Source organism: Chiloscyllium punctatum, chromosome 25 (assembly GCF_047496795.1).
Source record: "Chiloscyllium punctatum isolate Juve2018m chromosome 25, sChiPun1.3, whole genome shotgun sequence".
NCBI classification, from domain to species: Eukaryota; Metazoa; Chordata; class Chondrichthyes; order Orectolobiformes; family Hemiscylliidae; genus Chiloscyllium; species Chiloscyllium punctatum.
Genome location: NC_092763.1, coordinates 87614229 through 87640580, shown reverse-complemented (window position 1 = coordinate 87640580; position 26352 = coordinate 87614229). Strand labels below are relative to the sequence as shown.

The window sequence follows — 26352 nt, the reverse complement described above, 5'->3', positions numbered from 1 at the left end:
TGTTTAATTCTAATTCCAGGTGATATGGAATCTGAAAGCCAACCAAAGCGACTTTTCCAAGGAACTACAAATATGCTGTCCTCTGATGCCACACAATTGCCAGAACTTGGCTCGTGGTGAGAACTCCATTTGCTTCACTTCATTGCTGCTCTCCGTCAATTTTTCCTGTGTTGTGCGCCTCCATCTGTTGTTTCAAATTATAATTGTGCAAACAAGGAGTAGTGGGAGGCCATTCAGCACTGATCCTGCTCCACCAATCAATGCAATCATAGTTCATCTAGTTGTAACTATCTACATTTCCAATTACCCCAATAACTTTTCACATCTGCAAACGTAACCAAAGAACTGCAGATGCTGAAAATCAGAAACAAAAACAGAAAAAGCTAGAAAAACACTGGCAGCGTCTGCCGAGAGAGAAAAAAGTTGACCTTACAAGTTAAAGTAGTTAGTTTGTGATTCTTCTTTGTAACTTGTGACAATTTCACAATTTTGACATATTGTAGTCTATTTGCCACTAATTTGCCCACTTCCTTAACCTATTTATATCCTTTTGCAGCGTCTTTATGTCCTGTTCACTCATAGGTTGTGGGCTTCACTGGCTGGGCTAGCATTGATTGCCATCTCTAGTTGTCATTGGACTCAGCCCTTTCAGAGAGTTGTAATTCTGGCTGCAAACAAATAAGGACAGTCATTTGCTTCCCTGAAGGATATTAGTGAACACAATGGGGTTTAATGACAATCAACATTGATTTGATCTTCATCATTAGACATTTAATTTCAGATTTGGTGGGATTTGAGTCCAAGTCCCCAGAACACTGCCTGGATTTCTGAATTACTAGGGGCCAGTGACACTACCATTGGGCTTATTGTCTCCTCTAAATTTAGTAAACATATCTTCAGATAAGTAATTTCTCCAAATTTTACATTGTTGTGGTCCCAGAAACTGATTCCTGTGGCATACTATTTGTTACATCTTGTCAACCTGAAAAAAAATTAATTTATATGCTCTGCTTCCTTTAATCAGCTAACCTTCTACCATACCAATATCCTGACGCAACACCATGGCCTTTTATTTTCCTCAATAATCTTTGATGTGACATGTTATCAAATGCCTCTTGGAAAGCTTAAATAAATACATCCACTGGTTCCCCTTTATCCATAACATTTGTTAGCTCCTCAAATAGGTCCAGTAGACTAGTCAAACAGATATCCTCTTTGCAAAACCTCATTCCTGTAATATGTCTGTTTATCCCTGTAACATGTACAGTCCATCCACTGTCCTTGGGAAATGTGATTTGGAATTCCACATGCAGCCTGTGGTTTCCTTGCTGTTCAGTGTAAAATATTGCATATATGGGAGCACCTTAGCAAAGGGACTGCAACAGTTTCAAGGTGGCCAACAAGCAACACTTCAAGGCTGCTCGGGATGAACAAAGGCATTTTGAGCCCTACTCTTGGAGACTTGCTGAGAGTCAATTGGATGTGATTCGGCAACTTTGCAGGTCGGTTCTGAAGAGGTAATCTCATGCCTGGGCTACTTGAGAATTACCAACTGGAGTTCTTGCTGCTAAATGCTATTGCACTTCTAAAGTTGTGGCTGGGTTTTTGCTTTCATCATTGCTAATGTTTTTGTTTGCTTTCTCTTTCAGTGCGATTCGAAGTAGCGATCTGTTTCTCAGTCTTTCAACAGACTGTTTGGATGGCAGCAGCAGCAATGGTAGTTCAAGTCAGGATTCACCAGCAAAATCAAGTGCAGTGCGAGAGTCTCCGGTGATGACGTCTGATTTCTGCTCGTCATTCACTGGAGGACCTGGCCTTTCACCAAAGTGACTCTGTCTATTCTAAAGGAATTTTGGAAACAGAGAATTTGGGAACAGAGTCTACATCAAGTATAACCTGGTGTAAACATGTGGTGCCATTAATATATGTAATTGTGTAGAAGAATGTCAGTGTTAATGAACTGGTTGTTGTAATTCTGAGAAATATTTTCTCCCTTTTTAATTTTTCCTTGAAATTGATCATTTATTTTTTGCACCAACTTGGAATCTTGAGAAATTCTGAAATGTCTCCTGCCAGAATTATAAGGTTTTGACTTTTAGTTCTACTTTCACAAGCAGATTCTAAATGCAGCACAAGTTTATCCTTTTCAGATACTTATGGGCTTTACTTTTTATGAATAGCACTAAAAGGAAGTGGTTCTTGACTTGAATTTATTTTGAAGCTGTTGTTAAATAGATTGCGCTTAAGTAAGCAAAGCAACCTTGACCCGGGTGCTGATAGTTTTACTGTAATGGGAGAGGTGGGAGTGTGGATTGAAAGCTCTCTTGATTTCCATTAGTCCTTTTGTACAGATTCTGTTACTTCAGTTATTTCTTTGTTGAATGATTATTGTAGAAGCACCTTTTACAGAGTCTCGCAGTTACCTTTATAGTTAGGGTACTTGTGGAGCTATTAACAGACATGTGCATAGTGTAACATACCAGAAGGGAGACTTTGGTCTAATTTAATATAGTGTTTCATAACTCTCCAAGCCTCACAACATGACTTGTGTATAGTTCATAGATCCCTATAAAGAGTTTCACTGGCTTTTGGGAAAATAATTTTAGTTAAATAGAGCTGTTTGTTGTTTTCCCACAAACCTTTTTGTGTGTTATTAACTTTTTCTTGCCATGTGTTGTGATAGAATGTTGTATAAACATCTGTTTAATTTTTTGTGTGTTGTTATTGTTGTTGGACTTACACCTGACTTGCCAGGACACTGAACTGTCTCCTGCTTAACAACATCCTTCTTTTTCCATCTTTATGCAAAAAGGAAAATCAGGCTTCAGAACGAGGAGGAACTGATGGGTGTTTGGTTCTGAAATACTGTTTCGAATGAAAATATATATTGTGTATATATAAAAGAATTTTGCAGCATCACTTTTATCTGCATTTGTGAAAATCTTTGAGAGCGATTGATAATTAATATTAACTGCAGAGTGTTAAGTTGTCACAAGGCTTGATCATCTTGAGCAGCAGATGCACTGAATCGACTTGTGTATTGTTTCTGTGTTCCAAGGTGGAGTCTGTCTCGTGCTTTGGGCATTTCAATCTTCAGTCAGAACCACTAAAGAGGAATGTCACTGACACAAAGCCTGCAGATTACAGCTATACACAATATAGGTCAAAGTTTGTGTAAATGCAAGGATTATTACAAGTGAACTCTGGGTCTTGATATTTAACTGTGATCATAACTTATTGAAGAAATTAAGAATAAATTGGTAAAAAGCAGTGAATAAGAGCTGCAGAACAAGAAAAACACAGAGGTTCTCAGGGACTTTGAGTACCTACGAAGCTTATACCTTACCAGTAGCAAAAAACTTGTACCCTGTAAATTCAGTGTTAGAGCTGGTAGCATATATACTCTCAACCTGTCATCCTGATGAGGACAAGTTCTCTCTCCAGTGGAACCACTTTGAATGCTTTGTTATAATCTGTCAGCCACCCTAGTCTGCTGCTGACCTTCCCGAGGGAGGTCAATAGAGCCAGACTCCAAAGACCCTGCTGGAACTCCTGAAAGCTGTTTGCAATCTCGTCTGGTAAAAGGCTGCTGACTTTCACCAGAAAGCTATTCCAGTAGCGCTTTGGCGGTACAATTGGATAGGGAAATGAATAGGTACTAAAAGAATGTACATTAGGGAGTAATTATTATTTACTTTAAATTAGAACTAATTGGATTAGGTTTTGGAATTTATGTTTATACTGGTGAAAGTGAGTGCAACTTGGAAAAGCATGGATTTCAAAACATTAGAAATGAGAGAATCAAATGGCAACAAAGAGTGATAAACTTAAAACAATCATTATCACACGAGAAATAAATATTAGGTAAACTACTGAAACTAAAGGAAGCCAAGCCCCCTGGACCTGATGCTGTGGTTTTGGGCTTGAGGGAACTGCTGCCAAACCTGCTTGCTGTAGTAAATGATTAAATTTAATGCCAACAGCTTCAAGGAATTATTGAGTTCCCCCTTTGTACTTAGACTGAAAACAAAGTTCTCAACATTAAAAGGATTACATTTCCTTTGTGAAAATCTCATCCTTCACATTTTGTTGAGGTCTCCACCTTATTGTTGTATGATCATATTAAATTAACAAGGGTTTATTTATTGTCATTTTAAAAACATTTATATTCCTTAATTCAAGTCACAAAAATAATGAAAAATTAAAACACCAATGAGTGATTGGTCACATTCTGGTCCCATTCAGTGCAAATCATTTTCAAACACCTTGTACAAGTGACTGCCACACTAGGAACTTTATTGCTTGATCCAGTTTATGAGGTAGAATTGAGAGTCTGTATATATTTAATTGCTCATTTGCTGCATGTCCTTTATTTTTTCCTACCAATTATTTGGTTCTGACCATGTACAATAATGGAATCATATGAATTGTGTGACAGACTGTGGGGTCATGCACTATTTACAAATCCACATCAGTTAAAGGAGTCAGAAATTGTAAAGTGCCATTCTCACAATGGAAAAAACAAAATGTTAAAATCTGTTCTCAAAAATAACTTTATTAAAATGTTTAAATAAATTGTATAAATCATGATGTAAACATTTACAAATTGTCATATTGGTACTTTTTTTAAAAACATAAATGACATTGAAACAGAAAATCTTATTGACTGTTTACACAGCACATTTCACTCACCCATGAGCTCTCAAAGGGACAACACCCCCTCTACATGTAGTTTGCTCCGTAGGGTAATTCCCGACACCAAGTAGTCACAATCTGCTTCCTGTATCCGTAACAGTTTAAACATAATTTAACTCACATTCAGTAATTCTGAATTTTAATAAGTTGCTTTGCAGAAGACCTGACAATTGTTTAAAACAATTTTTAAATACATTTATTTTTTGTTGTGTGGAGCAGCCTTGGCAGCTGGGTAATTTCTGTTTGACACAATTCGGCGATTAAGCATCTCTAAGCAAGACAGCCACAAATTTAGATAGGATCTCCTGCAGGATGGGCTGTTAATTGCTTGCCCTTAGCCCACTGCCTAATAAGTTATAAACTGCCAATTTCATTTATTACCCCTTTTTATTTTGTTTTATTTGAAAAACTGATCATTACATTATAAACTGACTGGAAGCATTAACCAGTCTCCACGCATTGCAAACTAATAGCTAAACACTGAATGTCCAGACATTGAAACTGAAATGCTATTTGACTGTGGAAGGTATCACAGTTCCTTGTCTAGAATCCAATTATCCCTTCATTTCAGCTCTTTCTTTATAGACTCTGGAGTTAATGCCAGCTGATTTCTGTGGCTGAGTGGGACCAAAGCCCAGCTGTTCAATCTGGAGTTATTCAGTGTGGAAAAAATGAGGACACCAGATCCAACTTCGTATCCTCTTCAGGTAGCATTAGTCAATATGAATGCCGTTCATGGATATTTCTGTATAATCCCGGAACAGGTGCGAGATGGATGACCACTCCAGCAATCTGAGGTTTGATCCAGATCATTACTGAGCTTTACCAACTTGGAAAGCACCTCATGCAATAATTCAGAACCTTCAAAGACAATCACCAAAGCTGACATGTTGGCAACCAAGCCTTTCAGAATGGATTCCTTTACATCTGTTTGCAGGTACAGTATATTGTACTAATTTTATACATAGTACTGACTTTCAAAAACCAAATGTACATTAAACCTAATCAGTTAGATACTGTGGAACTATTGCAACAGACCAGAAGGAAAATTAACGTTCCCTTTAAAATCCACTTCTTCCACTTGAGTGGTGAGGGTCCATTGACTACTGTGTTAATCTATTAGTTATTCAATGTAGACTGAGTGCTTCCAAAAAGAAACATCACAAAGCGTTTTATGGCTAATGAAGTAATGTTGAAGTGCTATCACGGGTGTAATGTAGGAATCATGGCAGCCAATGACTATTTGCCTCAAAATCCTGCAAAATGTGTAATAAATGACCAGATATTTACTTTTGATTCGGTTGATTCAAGAAATAATAACCTGGACATTGGGATGAACCCCCCTGCTCTATTTGAAAAACTGTCACACAATTTGTACCCCACCAGAGGCAATTTAACATTCTGAATGAAAGACATCCTATGGACTGAGTGCTCTCAGCACTGACCCTCTGACGGTGCACCACTCCCTCAATACTGACTCTGACAGTGCAGCATCCCCTCAATACTGACTCTGACAGTGCAGCATTCCCTCAGTACTTCCCCTCTGACAGTGCAGCTTCCCTCAGTACTTCCCCTCTAACAGTGCAACATTGCCTCAGTACTTGCCCTCTGACAGTGCAACATTCCCTAAGTTCTGCATTGGGAAGGTCACCTTGGATTATGTGCTCAACCCTCTGAAACGTGGCTTGAATCCATGACCCTTGACGAGATAGTTGTATCCACAGAGCCAAAACTAACACATTGGATTAAACTAAAAATGTGATCAGCATCCTAACTGAAGTTTGACAAGTGCACTTGTTGAAATAAACACAAAAGTTCTAGAAGTATAAAGCTTGATGCACTAGAACCTGTAGAGAGGAAAAAACAGGTTAAAGTTTTAAATGTGTACCCTTTGTTACTGGAGTAGAAACCGCTTTTGTTCTGTTGAAGTGCCTGTTCTTAAGTCAGTGTCATGAGTACATTTCACAAGGTACAGCCAATCCCTGGCAAAATTCCACAACTTGTGAGTACTCACTGGATTTTCCTCAGGATATCACCTGGGACAGAATGACATGATTGCACATCAAAGCTGGACATGGATTAAAAAATAACAAACATCTATTTAATAAAAGTTACACACATGAAACCATTTATCTAAACATTTTCAGAGCAATTAAAACAAAGCTTATTGATATGGTGTTTTGCGACAATGTGATTGCAATCTTACAGCTCAAGGTCTTGGATAAACATTAAAATACACAAAGTTCAGATAAATCCATGCTGGTTGCAACAAGTGCTCCTGCTGGAGGCCTTCATGTTCAGAAGAATGTAATGTGACTCCATGGGGGAAGCAGCCTGTGCCCCGGATTAACAAATGGATCAGTCCATGCTGGATCTCCTTCACAACTCCTTTTCATGTTCGAAGGATAACCATGGTCACAAGGCCTGAAATAAACAAGATTCTGTTTTTGTTGAGGAAGAGAGTGTGCATTTATACAGCGCCTCATATTCTCAGGACATTCCCACTGACTTTACATTTAATAAAATGCGGCTTGGGTACAGTCACTTCTGTAGGAAAATATGGCTGTCAAGCTGTGCACAGCAGATTCCTCAAGCAGCAAATGAATCAACTGGTCACTGAGCTGTTTGTGTGCTGTGGAGGGATTGAGTTCCAGAGTAGATCATCTCCCTCTCCTAATAATATCACTGAATATTTCCACTGTCTGGACTGGGTGACCCAGCTTTAGCTTAACATTTTGTGAAAGGAAGCATTTGATAAAATGGTTTGAATTAAGTATTGCGCAAAGTAGGAACTTACAGGGAGATTAAAGTTCTGGATGTAGATTTGCTCGCTGAGCTGAAAGGTCCATTTTCAGACGTTTTGTCACCATATTTGGCTTCACCTGGAGACTGACTGATGGTGTTACCTAGTATGGTGAGGTTCTACATCCAGAACCTCAACCTGAGCTACAAATCTTCTCAAAACTCAGCTACATCCCCTCTTGCCTGAATTTAATGTTTTAGAGTAATTGGCTTTCTTGACATATTTTGCGAAACAAACCAATCACAAAAATCAAGGTGAAACTCGCTGCACGATAAATTAATAATTGGGTTTGATTTGCAATGCAGTTACATTCCAGATAGTAATTACTAAATCTCTCATTGCCTTTCCCAAAGACTCAATGATTTGTGGGAGCTTTGGGACTTAAAGTGTAGCTAAAGCAACTCCTAAGACATTTCAGAAGCAAATACATGAGATGCAAGAAAACTGAAATTAAAATACAAAGAGCTGGAAAGACTCAACAAGTCTGGCATCATCTGTGGAGAGAGATATCCTTGCCCATGTTTAACCTGAATCCATGAGACTTCATGGGGTCCTGAGTCAATGTTGAGGACTCCCAGGTTAACTTCCTTCCAGCTGTATACCACTGCGCCGCCACCTCTGCTGGGTCTGTCCTGCCGGTGAGACAGGACATATCCAGGGATGGTGCTAGTGCTGTCTGGGACATTGTCTGTTCAAGAAGGGGAGTTAGAGACAACCCTGGTAATTATAGACCAGTGAGCTTTACTTCAGTTGTGGGTAAAGTGTTGGAAAAGGTTATAAGAGATAGGATTTATAATCATCTAGAAAGGAATAAGTTGATTAGGGATAGTCAACATGGTTTTGTGAAGGGTAGGTCGTGCCTCACAAACCTTATTGAGTTCTTTGAGAAGGTGACCAAACAGGTGGGTGAGGTTTAAGCTGGTGATGTGGTGTATATGGATTTCAGTAAGGTGTTTGATCAGGTTCCCTGGTTGGCAATTGCACAAAAAACGGAGGCATGGGATTGAAGGTGATTGATGGGAAATGTTCATCCTGGAATTCGGTTACTAGTGGTGTACCACTACTGTTTGTCATTTTTATAAATGACCTGGATGAAGGTCTAGAAAGATGGGTTAGTAAATTTGCAGATGACAGTAAGGTCGGTGGAATTGTGGATAGTGCTGAAGGATGTTGCAGGTTATGGACAAGCTGCAGAGCTGGGCTGAGAGCTGGCAAATGGAGTTTTATGTGGAAAAGTGTGAAGTCATTCACTTTGGAAGGAGCAACAGGAATAAAGAAAACTGGCCTAATGGTAAGATTCTTGGCATGTAGACAAGCAGAGAGAACTTGGTGTCCATGGACGTAGATTCCTGAAAGTTGTAACCCAGGTTGATAGGGTTGTAAAGAAGTCATACGGTATGTTAGCTTTTATTGGAAGAGGGACTGAGTTTCAGAGCTATGAGGTCATGCTGCAACTATACAAAACTCTGGAGCGGCCGCACTTGGAGTATTACATACAGTTCTGGTCCCTGCATTATAGGAAGGACGTGGAAGCTTTGGAAAGGGTTCAGAGGTGATTTACTAGGATGTTGCCTGGTTTGGAGGGAAGGAATTATGAAGAAAGGCTGAGGGACTTGAGGCTGTCTTCATTAGAGAAGAAGGTTGAGAGGTGACTTAATTGAAATGTATAAGATAATCAGGGGTAGACTGATTGGACAGTGAGAGCGTTTTTCCTCTGATGGTGATGGCTAGCACAATGAGACAAAGCTTTAAATTGAGGGGTGATAGATGTTGGACAGATGTCAGAGGTAGTTTCTTTACTCAGAGAGTAATAGGGGTGGGGAAAGCCCTGCCTGCAACAGTAGTAGACTTTAAGAGCCAACCTTAAGGGCATTTAAATTGTCATTGGATAGGCATATGGATGAAAATGGGATAGTGGAGGATAGATGGGCTTCCGATTGGTTCCACAGGTTGGCGCAACATCGAGGGCCGAACGGCCTGTACAGCACTGTAATGTTCTATGTACGATTCCATGAATGTGACTATGTCAGGCTATTGCTTGCCCAGTCTGTGAGACAGCTCTCTCAATTTTGACACTTGCCTCCAGCTGTTAGTGAGGAAGACTTTGCAGGGTTGACAGTGCTGTTTCTGCTGTTGTCTTTTCTGGTGCATAGGTCAATATCAGGTGATTCATCTGGTTTTACTTCTTCGAGACTGTAGCAATTGGTGTAAGTGAATGGCTTGCTAGGCCATTTCAGAGGGCAGAGTTGAAAAATGTGGTGCTGGAAAAACACAGGTCAGGCAGCATCCAAGGATCAGGAGAATCGACGTTTTGGGCATAAGCCCTTCTTCAGGAATGAGGCAAGTGTGCCAAGTGGGCTGAGATAAAAGGTAGGGGGGAGGGAATTTGGGGGAGGGGCACTGGGAATAGAATAGGTGGAAGGAGGTAAGGGTGAGGGTGATAGGCCGGAGAGGGGGTGGGGGTGGAAAGGTCGGGAAGAAGATTGCAGGTCAAGAGGGCGGTGCTGAGTCCGGGGGTTGGGACTGAGATAAGGTGGGGGGAGGGGAAATGAGGAAGCTGGAGAAATCTACATTCATCCCGTGTGGTTGGAGGGTTCCTAGGCGGAAGATGAGGCGCTCTTCCTCCAGGCGTCATGTGGTTAGGGTCTGGCGATGGAGGAGGACAAGGACCTGCATGTCCTTGGCGGAATGGGAGGGAGAGTTAAAGTGTTCAGCCACGGGGTGGTTGGGTTGGTTGGTCCGGGTGTCCCAGAGGTGTTCCCTGAAACGTTCCGCAAGTAGGCGGCCTGTCTCCCCAATGTTTAGGAGACCACATCGGGTGCAGCGGATACAGTAAATGATGTGTGTGGAGGTGCAGGTGAATTTGCGACAGATATAGAAGGATCCATTGGGGCCTTGGAGGGAAGTGAGGGGGAGGTGTGGGCACAAGTTTTGCATTTCTTGCGGTTGCAGGAGAAAGTGCCGGGAGTGGAGGTTGGGTTGGTGGGGGTTGTGGACCTGACGATGGAGTCGCGGAGGGAGTGGTCTCTCCTGAATGCTGATAGGGGTGGAGAGGGAAATATATTCCTGGTGGTGGGGTCTGTTTGGAGGTGGCGGAAATGACTGAGGATGATACGCTGTATCTGGAGGTTGGTGGGGTGGTAGGTGAGGACCAGTGGAGTTCTGTATTGGTGGCGATTGGAGGGGCGGGGTTCAAGGGCGGATGAGCGGGAAGTGGAGGAGATGCGGTGGAGAGCATCGTTGACCACGTCGGAGGGGAAATTGCGGTCTTTGAAGAAGGAGGCCATCTGGGTTGTTCGGTAATGGAACTGGTCCTCCTGGGAGCAGATGAGGCGTAGGAATTGGGAACATGGGATGACATTTTTACAAGGGGCAGGATGGGAGGAGGTGTAGTCTAGGTAGCTGTGGGAGTCGGTCGGTTTGTAGTAAATGTCTGTGTTGAGTTGGTCGCCCAAGATAGAAATGGAGAGGTCTAGGAAGGGGAGGGAGGAGTCTGAGACAGTCCAGGTAAATTTGAGGTCGGGGTGGAAGATGTTGGTAAAGTGGATAAATTGATACAATCATCGATGTAGCGGAGGAAAAGGTGGGGGGTGGGGCCAGTGTAGCTGCGGAAGATGGACTGTTCCACATATCCTACGAAGAGGCAGGCATAGCTGGGGCCCATGCGGGTGCCCATGGCTACTCCTTTGGTTTGGAGGAAGTGGGAGGATTGGAAGGAAAAGTTGTTAAGAGTGAGGACCAGTTCAATTAGTCGAAGGAGGTTGTCAGTGGAAGTGTACTGGTTGGTTCGGCGGGAAAGGAAGAAGCGGAGGGCTTGGAGGCCTTCGTGATGGGGGATGGAGGTGTATAGGGACTGGATGTCCATCATGAAGATAAGGTGGTGGGGGCCGGGGAAGCGAAAATCATGGAGGAGGTGGAGGGCGTGGGTGGTGTCCCAAACGTAGGTGGGGAGTTCTTGGACTCAGGGGGACAGGACCGTGTCGAGGTATCCAGAGATGAGTTCGGTGGGGCAGGAGCAGGCTGAGACAATGGGTCGGTTGGGGCAGTCAGGTTTGTGGATTTTGGGCAGGAAGTGGAAACGGGCGGTGCGGGGGTTTTGAAACTATGAGGTTGGAGGCGGTGGATGGGAGATCTCCTGAGGTGATGAGGTTATGGATGGTCTGGGAGATGGTTTAGTGGTGGGAGGTGGGGTCATGATCAAGGGGGCAGTAGGAGGAGGCATCCGCGAGTTGCCGTCTAGCTTCAGCGGTGTAAAGATCGGTGCGCCAAACTGCCAGTGCGCCTCCCTTATCTGCCAGTTTGATAGTGAGGGTGGGGTTGGAATGGAGGGAGTGGAGGGCTGCGTGTTGTGAGGGTGAGAGGTTGGAGTGGGTGAGAGGGGTGGACAGGTTGAGGCGGTCAATGTCACGGCGGCAATTGGATAAGAAGAGATCGAGGGCGGGTAAGAGGCCAGCACGGGGTGTCCAGGTGGATGGGGTGTGTTGGAGGCGGGAGAAGGGGTCGTCAGAGGGTGGGTGAGAATCCTGGCTGAAGAAGTAGACACAGAGGCAAAGGCGGGGGAAGAAATGCTCGATATCTCGCTACCTCGTGCTCCCACGAGGGTGAACAGTTCAACCACTTTACTAACACCTTCCACCCCGACCTCAAATTTACCTGGACTGTCTCAGACTCCTCCCTCCCCTTCCTAGACCTCTCCATTTCTATCTCGGGCGACCGAATCAACACAGACATTTGCTACAAACTGACTGACTCCCACAGCTACCTAGACTACACCTCCTCCCACCCTGCCCCTTGTAAAAACACCATCCCATATTCCCAATTCCTACGCCTCATCTGCTCCCAGGAGGACCAGTTCAAATACCGAACAACCCAGATGGCCTCCTTCTTCAAAGACCGCAATTTCCCCCCAGACGTGGTTGACGATGCCCTCCATCGCATCTCCTCCACTTCCCGCTCCTCCGCCCTTGAGCCCCGTCCCTCCAATCGCCACCAGGACAGAACCCCACTGGCCCTCACCTTCCACCCCACCAACCTCCATATACATCGTATCATCCTCAGTCATTTCCGCCACCTCCAAACAGACCCCACCACCAGGGATATATTTCCCTCTCCACCCCTATCAGTATTCAGGAGAGACCACTCCCTCCGCGACTCCCTCGTCAGGTCCACAACCCCCACCAACCCAACCTCCACTCCCGGCACCTTCCCCTGCAACTGCAAGAAATGCAAAACTTGCGCCCACACCTCCCCCTCATCTCCCTCCAAGGCCCCAATGGATCCTTCTATATCTGTCACAAATTCACCTGCACCTCCACACACATCATTTACTGCATCCGCTGCACCCGATGTGGTCTCCTCTACATTGGGGAGACAGGCCGCCTACTTGCAGAAGGTTTCAGGGAACACCTCTGGGACACCGCACCAACCAACCCAACCGCCCCGTGGCTGAACACTAACTCCCCCTCCCACTCCGCCAAGGACATGCAGGTCCTTGGCCTCCTCCATCGCCAGACCCTAACCACATGACGCCTGGAGGAAGAGCACCTCATCATCCGCCTAGGAACCCTCCAACCACGCGGGATGAATGTAGATTTCTCCAGCTTCCTCATTTCCCCTCCTCCCACCTTATCTCAGTCCCAACCCTCGGACACAGCACTGCCCTCTTGACCTGCAATCTTCTTCCCGACCTCTCCGACCCCACCCCCTCTCCGGCCTATCACCCTCACCCTCACCTCCTTCCACCTGTCGCATCCCCAACGCCCCTCCCCCAAGTCCCTCCTCCCTACCTTTTATCTCAGCCCACTTGGCACACCAGCCTCACTCCTGAAGAAGGGCTTATGCCCGAAACGTCGATTCTCCTGCTCCTCGGGTGCTGCCTGGCCTGCTGTGTTTTTCCAGCACCACATTTTTCAACTCTGGTACTCCAGCATCTGCAGTCCTCACTTTCTCCACATTTCAGAGGGCAACTGAGAGTCACCCACATTACTGTGGGTCTGGAATCACGTGTTGGCCACTCCAGGTAAGGATGGTAGATTTCCTTTTCTGGATTGAATTCAAATTCCACCATCTGCTGATTACCTTCTCCTCTGCAAAGTTATTTATACGCACATGGACATAATGTGACCAATAATAAATAGTTAGAAACAGCCTAAGGTAATAATCATTCTGAATTATTTAACTGATTCACGAAGCAAGGTTTGAGACTTCCCAACAAATTTGGCAGAACTTGACAGGTCCTAGAAACTGCTGCAAAATCCAAACTCCATATCTTTGACTGATGAATCTTACATGCATTTTATGCTTTGTATTTCCTTAATGTAAAATTTCTAAAATTTGCTGCAGTTTAATAAGTAAAGGAATTCAAAAAGACACTGTAGTCCTGATTTCAACCCCATTTCCAAAACTAGAATTATTGATTAGCACTGTGCAAATTGATATACTGCCTTCTATCTGAAAGCCTAAAATAGACTATAAGATATAGGAGCAGAATTAGGCCATTTGCCCCATCGAGCCTGCTCTGCTGTTCAATCGTGGCTGATATGTTCCTCAATCCAATTCCCCTGCTTTCTCCCCATCACCACTGATCCCTTTACTAATCAAGAATGTATCTGTGTCTTCAGTACACTCATTGACTTGACCTACACAGTTCTCTGTGGCAATGTACTCCATACATTCACGACCCTTTGGCTGAAGAAATTCCTCATCTTAGTTCTAAAGGATCATCCCTTCACCTTGAGGCTGCACCCTCGGGTCCCAGTCTTTCCTACGAGTGTAAACATCTTCTCCATGCCCACTCTATCCAGCCCCCTCAGTATTCAGTAAGTTTCAATCAGATCCTCTGTCATTTTTATAAACTCCATCGAGTACGGACCCAGAGGCCTCAACTGCTCCTCATATGACAAGCCCATCCTCCCTGGAATCTTTCTTGTAAACATTCTCTGGACCCCCTCCAAAGCCAATACATCCTTCCTTAGATACAGACCCAAAACTGATCTCAATATTCCAAATATGCCTGACTACAGCATTATACTGCCTCGGCAGTGCATCCTTGCTCTTGTATTCTAGCTCTCTAGAAATGTTCTTTCCTAACGGCCACTGAACCTGCATGTTAACCTTAAGAGAATCCTGAACTAGGACTCTCAAGTCTCTGTGCTTCAGATTTTGGAAGCATTTTCCCACTATTCTTCCCACCGAAGTGCATAACCATACCTTTCCCACGTTGTATTCTATCTGCCACTTCTTTGCTCACTTTCCAAGACTGTACAACTCCTTCTGCAGCCTCCCCCCTTCCTCAACACTACCTGTCCCTTCACCTATCTTTGTGTCATCTGCAAAAGTAGCAACAATAGACAATAGATGCAGGAGTAGGCCATTCAGCCCTTCTGGCCTGCACCGCCATTCAATACGATCATGGCTGATCATTCCTAATCAGTATCCTCTTCCTGCCTTATCTCCATAACCCTTGACTCCACAATCCTTGAGAGCCCTATCCAATTCTTTCTTAAATGAATCCAGAGACTGGGCCTCCACTGCCCTCTGGGACAGAGCATTCCACACAGCCACCACTCTCTGGGTGAAGAAGTTTCTCCTCATCTCTGTCCTAAATGGTCTACCCCGTATTTTTAAGCTGTGTCCTCTGGTTCGGCACTTACCCATCAGCGCAAACACGTTTCCTGCTGCCAGAGTGTCCAATCCTTTCATAATCTTATATGTCTCAATCAGATCCCCTCTCAGTCTTCTAAACTCAAGGGTATACAAGCCCAGTCGCTTCAGTCTTTCAGTGTAAGGTAATCCCGCCATTCCAGGAATTGACCTTGTGAAGCTACGCTGCACTCCCTCAATAGCCAGAATGTCTTTCCTCAAATTTGAAGTCCAGAACTGCACACAGTACTCCAGGTATGGTCTTACCAGGGCCCTGTACAGCTGCAGAAGCACCTTTTTGCTTCTATACTCAATTCCTCTTGTTATGAAGGCCAACATGCTATTAGCCTTCTTCACTACCTGCTGTACCTGCATGCTAACCTTCATTGACTGGTGTACAAGAACACCCAGATCTCTCTGTACTGCCCCTTTACCTAAATTGATTCCATTGAGGTAGTAATCTGCCTTCCTGTTCTTGCCACCAAAGTGGATAACCATACATTTATCCACATTAAACTGCATCTGCCATGCATCTGACCACTCACCTAACTTGTCCAGGTCACCCTGTAATCTCCTAACATCCTCATCACATTTCACCCTGCCACCCAGCTTTGTATCATCAGCAAATTTGCTAATGTTATTGCTGATACTATCTTCTATATCATTAACATATATTGTAAAAAGCTGCGGTCCCAGCACTGATCCCTGCGGTACCCCACTGGTCACTGCCTGCCATTCTGAAATGGAGCCATTTATCACTACTCTTTGTTTCCTATCAGCCAAACAACTTTCAATCCAAGTTAGTACTTTGCCCCCAATACCATGCGCCCTATTTTTACTCACTAACTTCCTGTGTGGGACTTTATCAAAAGCTTTCTGAAAGTCCAGGTACACTACATCTACTGGATCTCCCTCGTCCATCTTCAGAGTTACATCCTCAAAAGATTCCAGAAGATTAGTCAAGCATGACTTCCCCTTCATAAATCCATGCTGACTCTGTCCTATCCTGTTACTACTATCCAGATGTGTCGTAATTTCATCCTTTATAATAGACTCCAGCATCTTTTCCACCACTGAGGTCAGACTAAATGGTCTATAATTTCCTGCTTTCTCTCTCTCCCACCTTTCTTGAAAAGTGGTTTAATATTAGCCACCCTCCAATCCTCAGGAACCAACCCCGAATCTAGCGAACTCTGGAAAATAACTCTGGAAAATAATCACCAACGCATCCACGAATGCCCTCAGTTCCTTCATCCAGATCATTAATGTATAGCGTGAATAGCTGTGGTCACAACACTGATGTCTGCAGATTCCACTTGAAAAAGACCCCTGGGGGATCCAAGATGGCGGCAACCCAGCAAGTCTGAGTCTACAGTACTCTTCCCAAGACTTGGGCAAAGTGGGTCACCCGCCCCCACCACACTCACCAAATCATTTAAAATACTTTTTACATAATGTAACTAGTTGTTTAGTAATTAATTTAAACAATTTAATCCCCAATATAAATGACTAAAGGGAAGGGAGCCCGCAGCTCTCAGCAAGCAGGAACCCCTCCCCCACCCTCTCCAGCTGCAGCTGAGGTGTCCACAGCCGCCCTGGGGGACTTACCTACGGTGGCGAGCCTTGTGGACATCATCTCCAAACTCAAAACGAAGATCGACACTTTTATTGAAGAATCGCAAAGTCGATGGGACTCACTCTTGGCCGCGCTACAAAAGCACAGCCGAGACATCAAGGACATTGAGTGCCGAGTTGGAGGGGCGGAGCTAAAGGCCGCGACCTCCGAAACTACAGCACAATCGGCCATGGATCAGGTCCGGACTCTCGAACAGAGAGCCCAGACCTTCGAGAATCACATTGACAACCTTGAGAATCGAGGTCGTCGAAAAAATATTCATTTGCTGGGCCTTCCCGAACGGGAAGAGGAAGGCCAGCTTACAGCGTTCCTCGAGCAGTGGCTGCCACAGCTTTTAAACCTGGAGGCTGGATCAGGCCAGGTAAGGGTGGAATGGGCCTACCGGGTCACAATACGCAGGCCCGGCTCGAACCAGCGTCCCCACCCGGTCCTGTTCCGGCTGCAGAGCTATAGGGAGAGGCAGATACTCTTAGAAGCCTCCAGAAATCTCGGAAAAGATCCCCAAGCCATGATCTGTAAAAGATCCAAGATCATGTTATTCCAGGACTTTTCCCCAGCTCTGGTCTGAAATAGGAAGGCGTTTGATGAGGCAAAGAAGTGTTTAAGGGACTTAAATATTCAGTACTCCTTGCACTACCCAGCGACGCTACGCATTAACCATGAAGGATCCGTGTATAACTTCAGATCGCCGGAAAAGGCTAAGGAATTTTTAGACTCTCTTAGATAAACTGTAAGAGATAATTGATGTTGGTTTGCTCTCCCTCCATCCCGGTTTATATCTCCCTCTCCCCTTTTTTTTATTAATCCCTTTTTTTTAACCTTACTGTTTAATATTATCTTGGGGGGTGGGGAGAGGGATTTATTTATTTGTTCTCTACTTAATGATTTTCTCCCCCCTCTGTTTTTTACTATTCTATATATATATATATATATATTACATATATATATATATATATATAATACAAAATAACAAGGGAAAACAACCCCGCTCCTAGAGACAGAGGTAAAATAGAATAAGGTAACCACCTCCCCCCACCAACATTAACTAGACCCCCCGGCCTATATATATATATAGGCCGGGGGGTCTAGTTAATGTTGGTGGGGGGAGGTTGTTACCTTATTCTATTTTACCTCAGTCTCTAGGAGCGGGGTTGTTTTCCCTTGTTATTTTATATTATTATATTTAATTATTACTTGTTGAGGTTGTAATTTTATAGTAATATATGTTTATACATGGTATTAACATTACCAAATAGATCCAGGTGTTGGTGTGGGTGGGGGAGTGGGGGTAGGGTGCTCACTGTTAACTCTAGCTTTGTAGTATATTTGAAGTTTCTTCATCCTATTGAGGAGCACCTGGGTTAAGGGTGGAGCACTGGTTGGGAGAGGATACAATGGACTTTTGGGAAGGAAGTGATACTCCCTGAGAACAAGGGGGAAAATATCCATTTAAATACATTTTGTTTTTTTTTGTTTAGAAAGAGTTTGTTATTATACTGTTGTGAGTGTATTAGAGAGTCTTTATTTTTGTGAATTTTATATGGTCTATGCTCGGGATGTTCTGGATAGGGTTTCCCCTCCCAAGGGGTCTCGGATTTGCCCGGATGATCATGGTTGATCAGTCGGTTAAGTGGTGCACCTGGAATGTCAAGGGGAGTAATTCACCAGTCAAAAGGAAGAAAATATTATCAAACCTCAAGAAAGAAAGGGTGATATAGCTCTCCTACAGGAGACACACCTTCGGATAAAGAACACTTGAAATTACGACAGGGTGGATTTGATCAGGCCTTTTTTTCTTCTTTTAGCTCAAAATGCAGAGCAGTTGTTATTCTTATTCGGAAGAATTTCCCTTTCAAAATCCTAAATCAGATAAAAGACGAATCTGGACGATATATTCTGATAAAAGCCCTTGTAAATGGAGAGGAATATGGGATTCCTCGGCACATCCTTTTAAATTTATAACGGAAGCCTTCTCAAAATTGATGGCTCTCGGTGCCCGTCATACAATTATAGGGGGAGACTTTAATTGTATTATGAATCCGGAAATAGATAGGATTCCCAGGAGTACTGCAGGAGTATCTCCCAGATCTAGACAATTGGTGGATCTGAACAAAGAATTAGGATTAGTAGATGTATGGAGATGTCTTCATCCACAGGGCAGAGATTTTTCTTTTTACTCCAATCCACATAAATGCCACACCAGAATCGATATATTTTTTGTCCCCTCGATTTTTTTAAATTCCGTATCATTCTGTAAAATAGGCAGTATAATAATTTCTGATCACACTGCTGTATATATGGAAATCAAGGCGAGGAACAATGGGACATCCCCTCGGCATTGGCGTATGGACCCCTTCCTGATGAAAGACAGTAAATTTGTAAAGCACTTCTCTCAAGAATTTAAAACTTTTTTAGAAATTAATTTAGGTACGGCTAGCAACCCATCAATGATGTGGGAGACCATCAAAGTTTACGCATGAGGTTTAATCATCTCATACTCAGCAACCCAGAAAAAATTAAAGGGAGAACAACAGCGACTGCTCGAAGCCCGCTTAAAAGCAGCTGAAACAGCATACGCTGATAGACCTTCTATTATCAAATTGCAAAGGATTATGGCCCTTAGGACAGCTCTAAACACCACGCTTACCCGAACGGCTAAGAGGGAAATATTATTTGCAAAACAAAGGTTATATGAATTTGGCGACAAACCGGGTAGATACTTAGCATTTCTTGCAAAGAAAAAGAGGGCCCCTCAAACAATCACTTCTATCAAGGAAAGTGTGGATATTCTGACTCATGATCATAAAAGGATGAACGCAATCTTAAGAAAATTTTATTCTGATTTATATAAATTGCAGGATTGTGAAGACAGAGCTAGGAGGATGCAATCATTTTTTAAAAACTTGACCTTTCCGGACCTAACTCCGGAACAGGTATCAGTCTTGAATGTTCCCCTAACAATCCAAGAAATACTTGACGCAATCAGGCAACTTCAGTGCAGTAAGGCACTGGGCCCAGATGGCTTTCAAGCTGAATTCTATAAAGAATTTACAGAAATATTGGCTGATCCACTTATGGACATGTATAACTATTCATACAGTCAGGGCTGTCTCCCGTCTTCGCTGAAAGAGGCAAATATCTCTCTTATCCTTAAAAAAGGAAAGGATCCAGAAGATTACGTGTCATACAGACCAATATCCTTGCTAAATGTAGATTTTAAAATCCTCTCTAAAACGTTAGCATTGAGGCTAGAAAGGGTATTGCCACATATTATAAAGGAGGATCAGACGGGGTTTATTAAGGGCCGTAGATCATCCAATAATGTCAGAAGGGTTTTGAATGTGATTCAAGCCTGCCATCAGGGAAAGATACCAGGAGGTATAGTCTCATTAGACGTGGAAAAGGCATTCGACAGGGTTGAATGGTCATATTTGTTTTACACATTGGAAAGGTTTGGCGTTGGAAAGGTGTTTACCAAATGGGTCTCAACACTGTATAGTGATCCCAAAGCAGTTGTGATTACCAATGGATTAGCTTCAGTGTGGATAGGGGCTGCCGTCAGGGATGTCCTCTCTTGCCATTGCTATTTACGCTTATAATTGAGCCACTAGCAGAAGCTATATGGGCTGACCCTAATATAATGGCCCCGAGGATTGGTACAGGTAAACATAAAATTACCCTTTATGCAGATGATGTTCTTCTATTTCTCAGTAATCCTTTGATGACCGTGCCTCACTTAAGCCAAGTTAATAATACATTTAGTGCATTTTCAGGCTATAAAATTAATTTCTCAAAATTGGACGCTATGCCAATGGGTGGCCTTGCTAGTATATCCCACTTATTGGACGGGTCCCACTTTCCCTTTCGGTGGTCCCTGGAGGGTTTTTTATATTTAGGCATTTTTATTACCCCAGTATTTGGTCAGTTATACAAGGCTAACTTTGTGCATTTACTGGAGTGGATAAGGCAGGACCTCCAGCGATGGGGAGACCTTCCAATTTCCTGGCTGGGTAGAATAGCACTAATTAAAATGAATGTCCTGCCCCGTCTCCTATACCCTATGAGAATGCTTCCGGTGATGCTGCCGAGGATGGCTCTACGTAAATTATATGGCTGGCTGGGTTCCTTTATCTGGAATCATAGACGGCCCTCATTAAGCTGAATAAGCTACAGCTTCCACAGGCAAGGGGAGGATTGGATTTCCCAGATTTCAGGAAATATCAGTTAAGTCCCCTATTAAGTTACATAGCCGATTGGGTCTTGTCTGACCCGCAATCAATCTGGCTGGACATCGAGGCTTCTCAAGTAAAATGCCCACCTATTAACCTTTTATTTTCAGACAAGAGGAAAATCATTACGGATCACTGTAAAAACCCTATAATACTAAACACAATGAAAGGTTCAGACAGAGCCTTGGAGGGATACAGGATAGCCAGGAGGGAGCTGAAGAAAGGGATTAGGAGAGCAAAGAGAGGGCATGAAAAATCTTTGGCGGGTAGGATCAAGGATAACCCCAAGGCCTTTTATGCGTATGTGAGAAACATGAGAATGACGAGAACGAGGGTAGGTCCGATCAAGGACAGTAGTGGGAGATTGTGTATTGAGTTGGAAGAGATAGGAGAGGTCTTGAACGAGTACTTTTCTTCAGTATTTACAAATGAGAGGGACCGTATTGTTGAAGAGGAGAGTGTGAAATGGACTGGTAAGCTAGAGGAGATACTTGTTAGGAAGGAAGATGTGTTGGGCATTTTGAAAAACTTGAGGATAGACAAGTCCCCAGGGCCTGACGGGATATATCCTAGGATTATGTGGGAAGCAAGAGAGGAAATTTCAGAACCACTGGCAATGATCTTGTCGTCTTCACTGCCAATGAGGGTGGTACCAGGGGACTGGAGAGTGGCGAATGTTGTGCCCCTGTTCAAAAAAGGGAATAGGGATAACCCCGGGAATTACAGGCCAGTTAGTCTTACTTCTGTGGTAGGCAAAGTAATGGAAAAGGTACTGAGGGATAGGATTTATGAGTATCTGGAAAGACACTGTTTGATTAGGGACAGCCAGCACGGATTTGTGAGGGGTAGGTCTTGCCTTACAAGTCTTATTGAATTCTTCGAGGAGGTGACCAAGCATGTGGATGAGGGTAGAGCAGTGGATGTAGTGTACATGGATTTTAGTAAGGCATTTGATAAGGTTCCCCATGGTAGGCTTATGCAGAAAGTCAGGAGGCATGGGATAGTGGGAAGTTTGGCCAGTTGGATAGAGAACTGGCTAACCGGTCGAAGTCAGAGTGGTGGTAGATGGTAAATATTCAGCCTGGAGCCCAGTTACAAGTGGAGTTCCGCAGGGATCAGTTCTGGGTCCCCTGCTGTTTGCGAGTTTTATTAATGACTTGGAAGAGGGAGTTGAAGGGTGGGTCAGTAAATTTGCAGACGATACGAAGATTGGTGGAGTTGTGGATAGTGAGGAGGGCTGTTGTCGGCTGCAAAGGGACTTAGATATGATGCAGAGCTGGGCTGAGGAGTGGCAGATGGAGTTCAACCCTGTCAAGTGTGAGGTTGTCCACTTTGGCAGGACAAATAAGAATGCGGAATACAGGGTTAATGGTAGGGTTCTTAGTAAGGTGGAGGAGCAGAGGGATCTTGGGGTCTATGTTCATAGATCTTTGAAAGTTGCCACTCAGGTGGATAGAGCTTGTAAGAAGGCTTATGGTGTATTAGCGTTCATTAGCAGAGGGATTGAATTCAAGAATCGTGAGGTGCTGTTGGAGCTGTACAGGACCTTGGTAAGGCCACATTTGGAGTACTGTGTGCAGTTCTGGTCGCCTCATTTTAGGAAAGATGTGGAAGCTTTGGAGAGGGTGCAGAGAAGATTTACCAGGATGTTGCCTGGAATGGAGAATAGGTCATACAAGGATAGGTTGAGAGTGCTAGGCCTTTTCTCATTGGAACGGCGAAGGATGAGGGGTGACTTGATAAAGGTTTATAAGATGATCAGGGGAATAGATAGAGTAGACAGTCTGAGACTTTTCCCTGGGTACAACAGAGTGTTACAAGGGGACATAAATTTAAGGTGAGGGGTGGAAGGTATAGGGGGGATGTCAGGGGTAGGTTCTTTACCCAGAGAGTGGTGGGGGCATGGAATGCACTGCCTGAGGGAGTGGCAGAGTCAGAATCATTGGTGACCTTTAAGCGGCAATTGGATAAGTACATGGATAGGTGCTTAAGCTAGGACAAATGCTCGGCACAACATTGTGGGTCAAAGGGCCTGTTCTGTGCTGTATTGTTCTAAGTTTAAAGCTTGGAATATAATGTGGCAAAATGAGGGCAACTCACATAAAACATCCCCCTATGCTCAGATAGTGGGAGCATGGGGATTTCAACCGGGGTTTACAGATACCACTTTTAAACTCTGGAGATCCAGGGGTATCTCTTGTTTAGGGGATCTATTTAAAGAAGGGGTCCTGATGTCTTTTGAACAGCTGCGTCAGAAATTCAGATTACCTAATGGAGACCTCTTTCGATAATTCCAAATTCGAGATTACATACAGAAGAAGACTACGTTATTAGATAGTCTTTATAAATCAGACAGAGAATGTAAAGTGCTATGGCCAATGGGGGTATCTTCCGTCAGTACTATTCATCATTTACTACATGATGAAGTATCGGGAGATATGGACAATCTGCTTAAAACATGGGATCAGGATTTGGGACTAGGAATCTCTATAGAAACGTGGAATGACATTTGGGAAAATGCCAGAAGAATCACCATCTGTAACAGAACTCAGGCTATCCAGCTGAAGATACTTCATAGGGCCCATATAGCACCGGATCGATTGGCAAACTTTAAGGCAGGAGCATTTCCAATGTGTCCCAAATGTAAAATAGAGGTGGGCACTCTTGTACATTGCCTATGGACCTGTCATAAGATCCGTAGATATTGGACTAAAGTAGCAAGTGCTCTGACAGAAATTTTAGGAACGGAAATTTAGAGTGGATCCTGTATCTCTCCTTTTGGGCTTTTCGAACTTACCCTCCCTGGATATGCACGGGAAGAGATTATTCAAAGTTTGGGAGAAGATTTGTAGCTCAGGTGCTCATTGTTGTGGTTCTGTTCGTCGAGCTGGGAATTTGTCTTGCAAATGTTTCGTCCCCTGTCTAGGTGACATCCTCAGTGCTTGGGAGCCTCCTGTGAATCGCTTCTGTGCTGTTTCCTCCGGCATTTATAGTGGCCTGTCTCTGCCGCTTCCGGTTGTCAGTTCCAACTGTCCGCTGTAGTGGCCGGTATATTGGGTCCAGGTCAATGTGTTTGTTGATAGAGTCTGTGGATGAGTGCCATGCCTCTAGGAATTCCCTGGCTGTTCTCTGTTTGGCTTGCCCTATAATAGTAGTGTTGTCCTAGTCAAACTCATGTTGCTTGTCATCTGTGTGTGTGGCTACTAAGAATAGCTGGTCATGTCGTTTCGTGGCTAGTTGGTGTTCACGAAATGACACGACCAGCTATCCTTAGTAGCCACACACACAGATGACAAGCAACATGAATTCGACTGGGACAACACTACCATTATAGGGCAAGCCAAACAGAGAACAGCCAGGGAATTCCTAGAGGCATGGCACTCATCCACAGACTCTATCAACAAACACATCGACCTGGACCCAATATACCAGTCACTACAGCGGACAGCTCGAACAAACAACCGGAAGCGGCAGAGACAGGCCACTATAAATGCCGGAGGAAACAGCACAGAAGTGCTTCACAGGAGGCTCCCAAGCACCGAGGATGTCACCTAGACAGGGGACGAAACGTTTGCAAGACAAATTCCCAGCTCGGCGAACAGAACCACAACAAGAGATTATTTTCTATTCTCTCTTTCTGTGCAAGGAAAAATATTTTGGTAAACTGGGTGGCTGAGGGCCCCCCTGGACTTTCAAATTGGCACAGATTAATTATGAAATGTATTCCCCTTGACTTCCTTACAAATATGGTGCACCAAAAGACCGAATTATTCCATAAATTATGGCAGCCCTTCTTGAATTACATAAATACAGATATTTCGGCCATCCTAACAAGGGCTTTTATTTAATTGAGATGGCAAACCTGGCTGGTCCGGGGCCCCTTGGGAGAGGAATCCCGCACGAATACGGGTTTTGTTATAATTTGATGTTAATACATTCCGAGCATGTATCTCACGACCAATTTCTGTGTTATCTGTCGGGTTTTTTTTCTCTTATATGAAAAATGTAAGAGACTTAATTATACACTCTGGTTAGTTATAGGTTAGATTAGTAGTTAGTTGAGTTTTGTTTATTTCTCTGTATTTTTCTTTTGTTAAATTTTGGTTATTATTTATTTAAGATTTAATTGTATATCAATGTTTATACTTGGGTTTTTTTTATTTTGTAAACTTGTAAAAATGTTAAATTTTCAATAAAAATATCTAAAAAAAAAAGACTCCTTTCTTCCTACCCTCTGCCTGCTGCCAGTCAGCCAATCCTCTATCCATGCCAGTACCATGTTTCTAAAGTCATGGGCTCTTATCTTATTTAGCAGACTCCTGTGTGACCTTCTGGAAATCCAAAAAGGTCACATCAACTGGCTCTCCTTTGTTTAATTTACTCGTTTCTTCCTCAAAGAATTCTGACAGATTTTGTCAGGCATGACCTCTCCTTGACAAAATCGTACTGACTCCGCACTGTTTTATCATGCACTTCCAAATTCACCACAATCTCAACCTTAATAATGGTCTCCAAAATCCTACCAACAACCAAGGTCAGGCTAACTGGCTTATTGTTTCAACTCTTCGGTCTCCCTTCCTCTCAAACAGGGGTGTGACATTAGCCATTTTCCAGTCCTCTGGGACCCTCCCTGACTTTAGTGATTCTTGAAAGATCACCACCAATACCTCTACAATCTCCACCTTCAGACCTTTCAGCTTCCCATGCACCTTCTCCTTAGTGATGGCCACCATGCTCACCTCTGCCTTCAATTCTCAAAATTCTCATATGCTGGTGTCTTACACAGTGAAGACTGATGCAAAGTACCTATTCAGTTCCTCCACCATTTCTTTGTTCCCCACTTCTCCAGCCTCATTTTCCAGCAGTACAATGTCCACTCTTGCCTTTCTTATGTCTTAGATATCTAAAAGAACTCTAGTATTTTTCTTTTATATTACTAAGTAGCTTACTCTCATATTTCATCATTTCCCCTTCCCGATTGCTTTTTTGGTTATCCCTTGTTGGTTTTTAAAAGATTTCCCCGGATGTTGCCTGGTCTAGAGGGAAGGTCTTATGAGGAAAGACTGAGAGACTTGGGTCGGATCTCATTGGAAAGAAGAAGGCTAAGAGGGAATTTGATAGAGACGTACAAGATGATCAGAGGATTAGATAGGGTAGAGAGTGATAAGGGCGTGGAATGCCCTACCTGCCAATGTAGTAAACTCAGCCACATTGGGGAGATTTAAACAATCCTTGGATAAGTACATGGATGATGATGGGATAGTGTAGGGGGACGAGCTGAAAATAGTTCACAGGTCGGCGCAACATCGAGGGCCGAAGGGCCTGTTCTGCGCTGTATTGTTCTATCC

General features: G+C 43.6%; 2 protein-coding genes across 5 annotated transcripts in view; one reads left to right on the top strand and one right to left on the bottom strand.

Annotated features, from left to right (window-relative positions):
- Positions 1–4606, top strand: part of pabir2 (PABIR family member 2) — a 31011-nt gene extending 26405 nt beyond the window's left edge. Inside the window, exons 9-10 of the mRNA XM_072595656.1 lie at positions 20–116; positions 1650–4606. Coding sequence (XP_072451757.1) covers positions 20–116; positions 1650–1830 — 278 coding nt within the window. The 3' untranslated portion in view covers positions 1831–4606. The remainder of the gene's footprint in view (positions 1–19; positions 117–1649) is intronic.
- Positions 4536–26352, bottom strand: part of mospd1 (motile sperm domain containing 1) — a 91779-nt gene continuing 69962 nt past the window's right edge. For all 4 annotated transcript variants that reach the window (XM_072595658.1, XM_072595657.1, XM_072595660.1 and 1 more), the window contains one exon: positions 4536–7119. In XM_072595658.1, the coding sequence (XP_072451759.1) occupies positions 7088–7119 (32 nt within the window). In that variant the 3' untranslated portion in view covers positions 4536–7087. The remainder of the gene's footprint in view (positions 7120–26352) is intronic.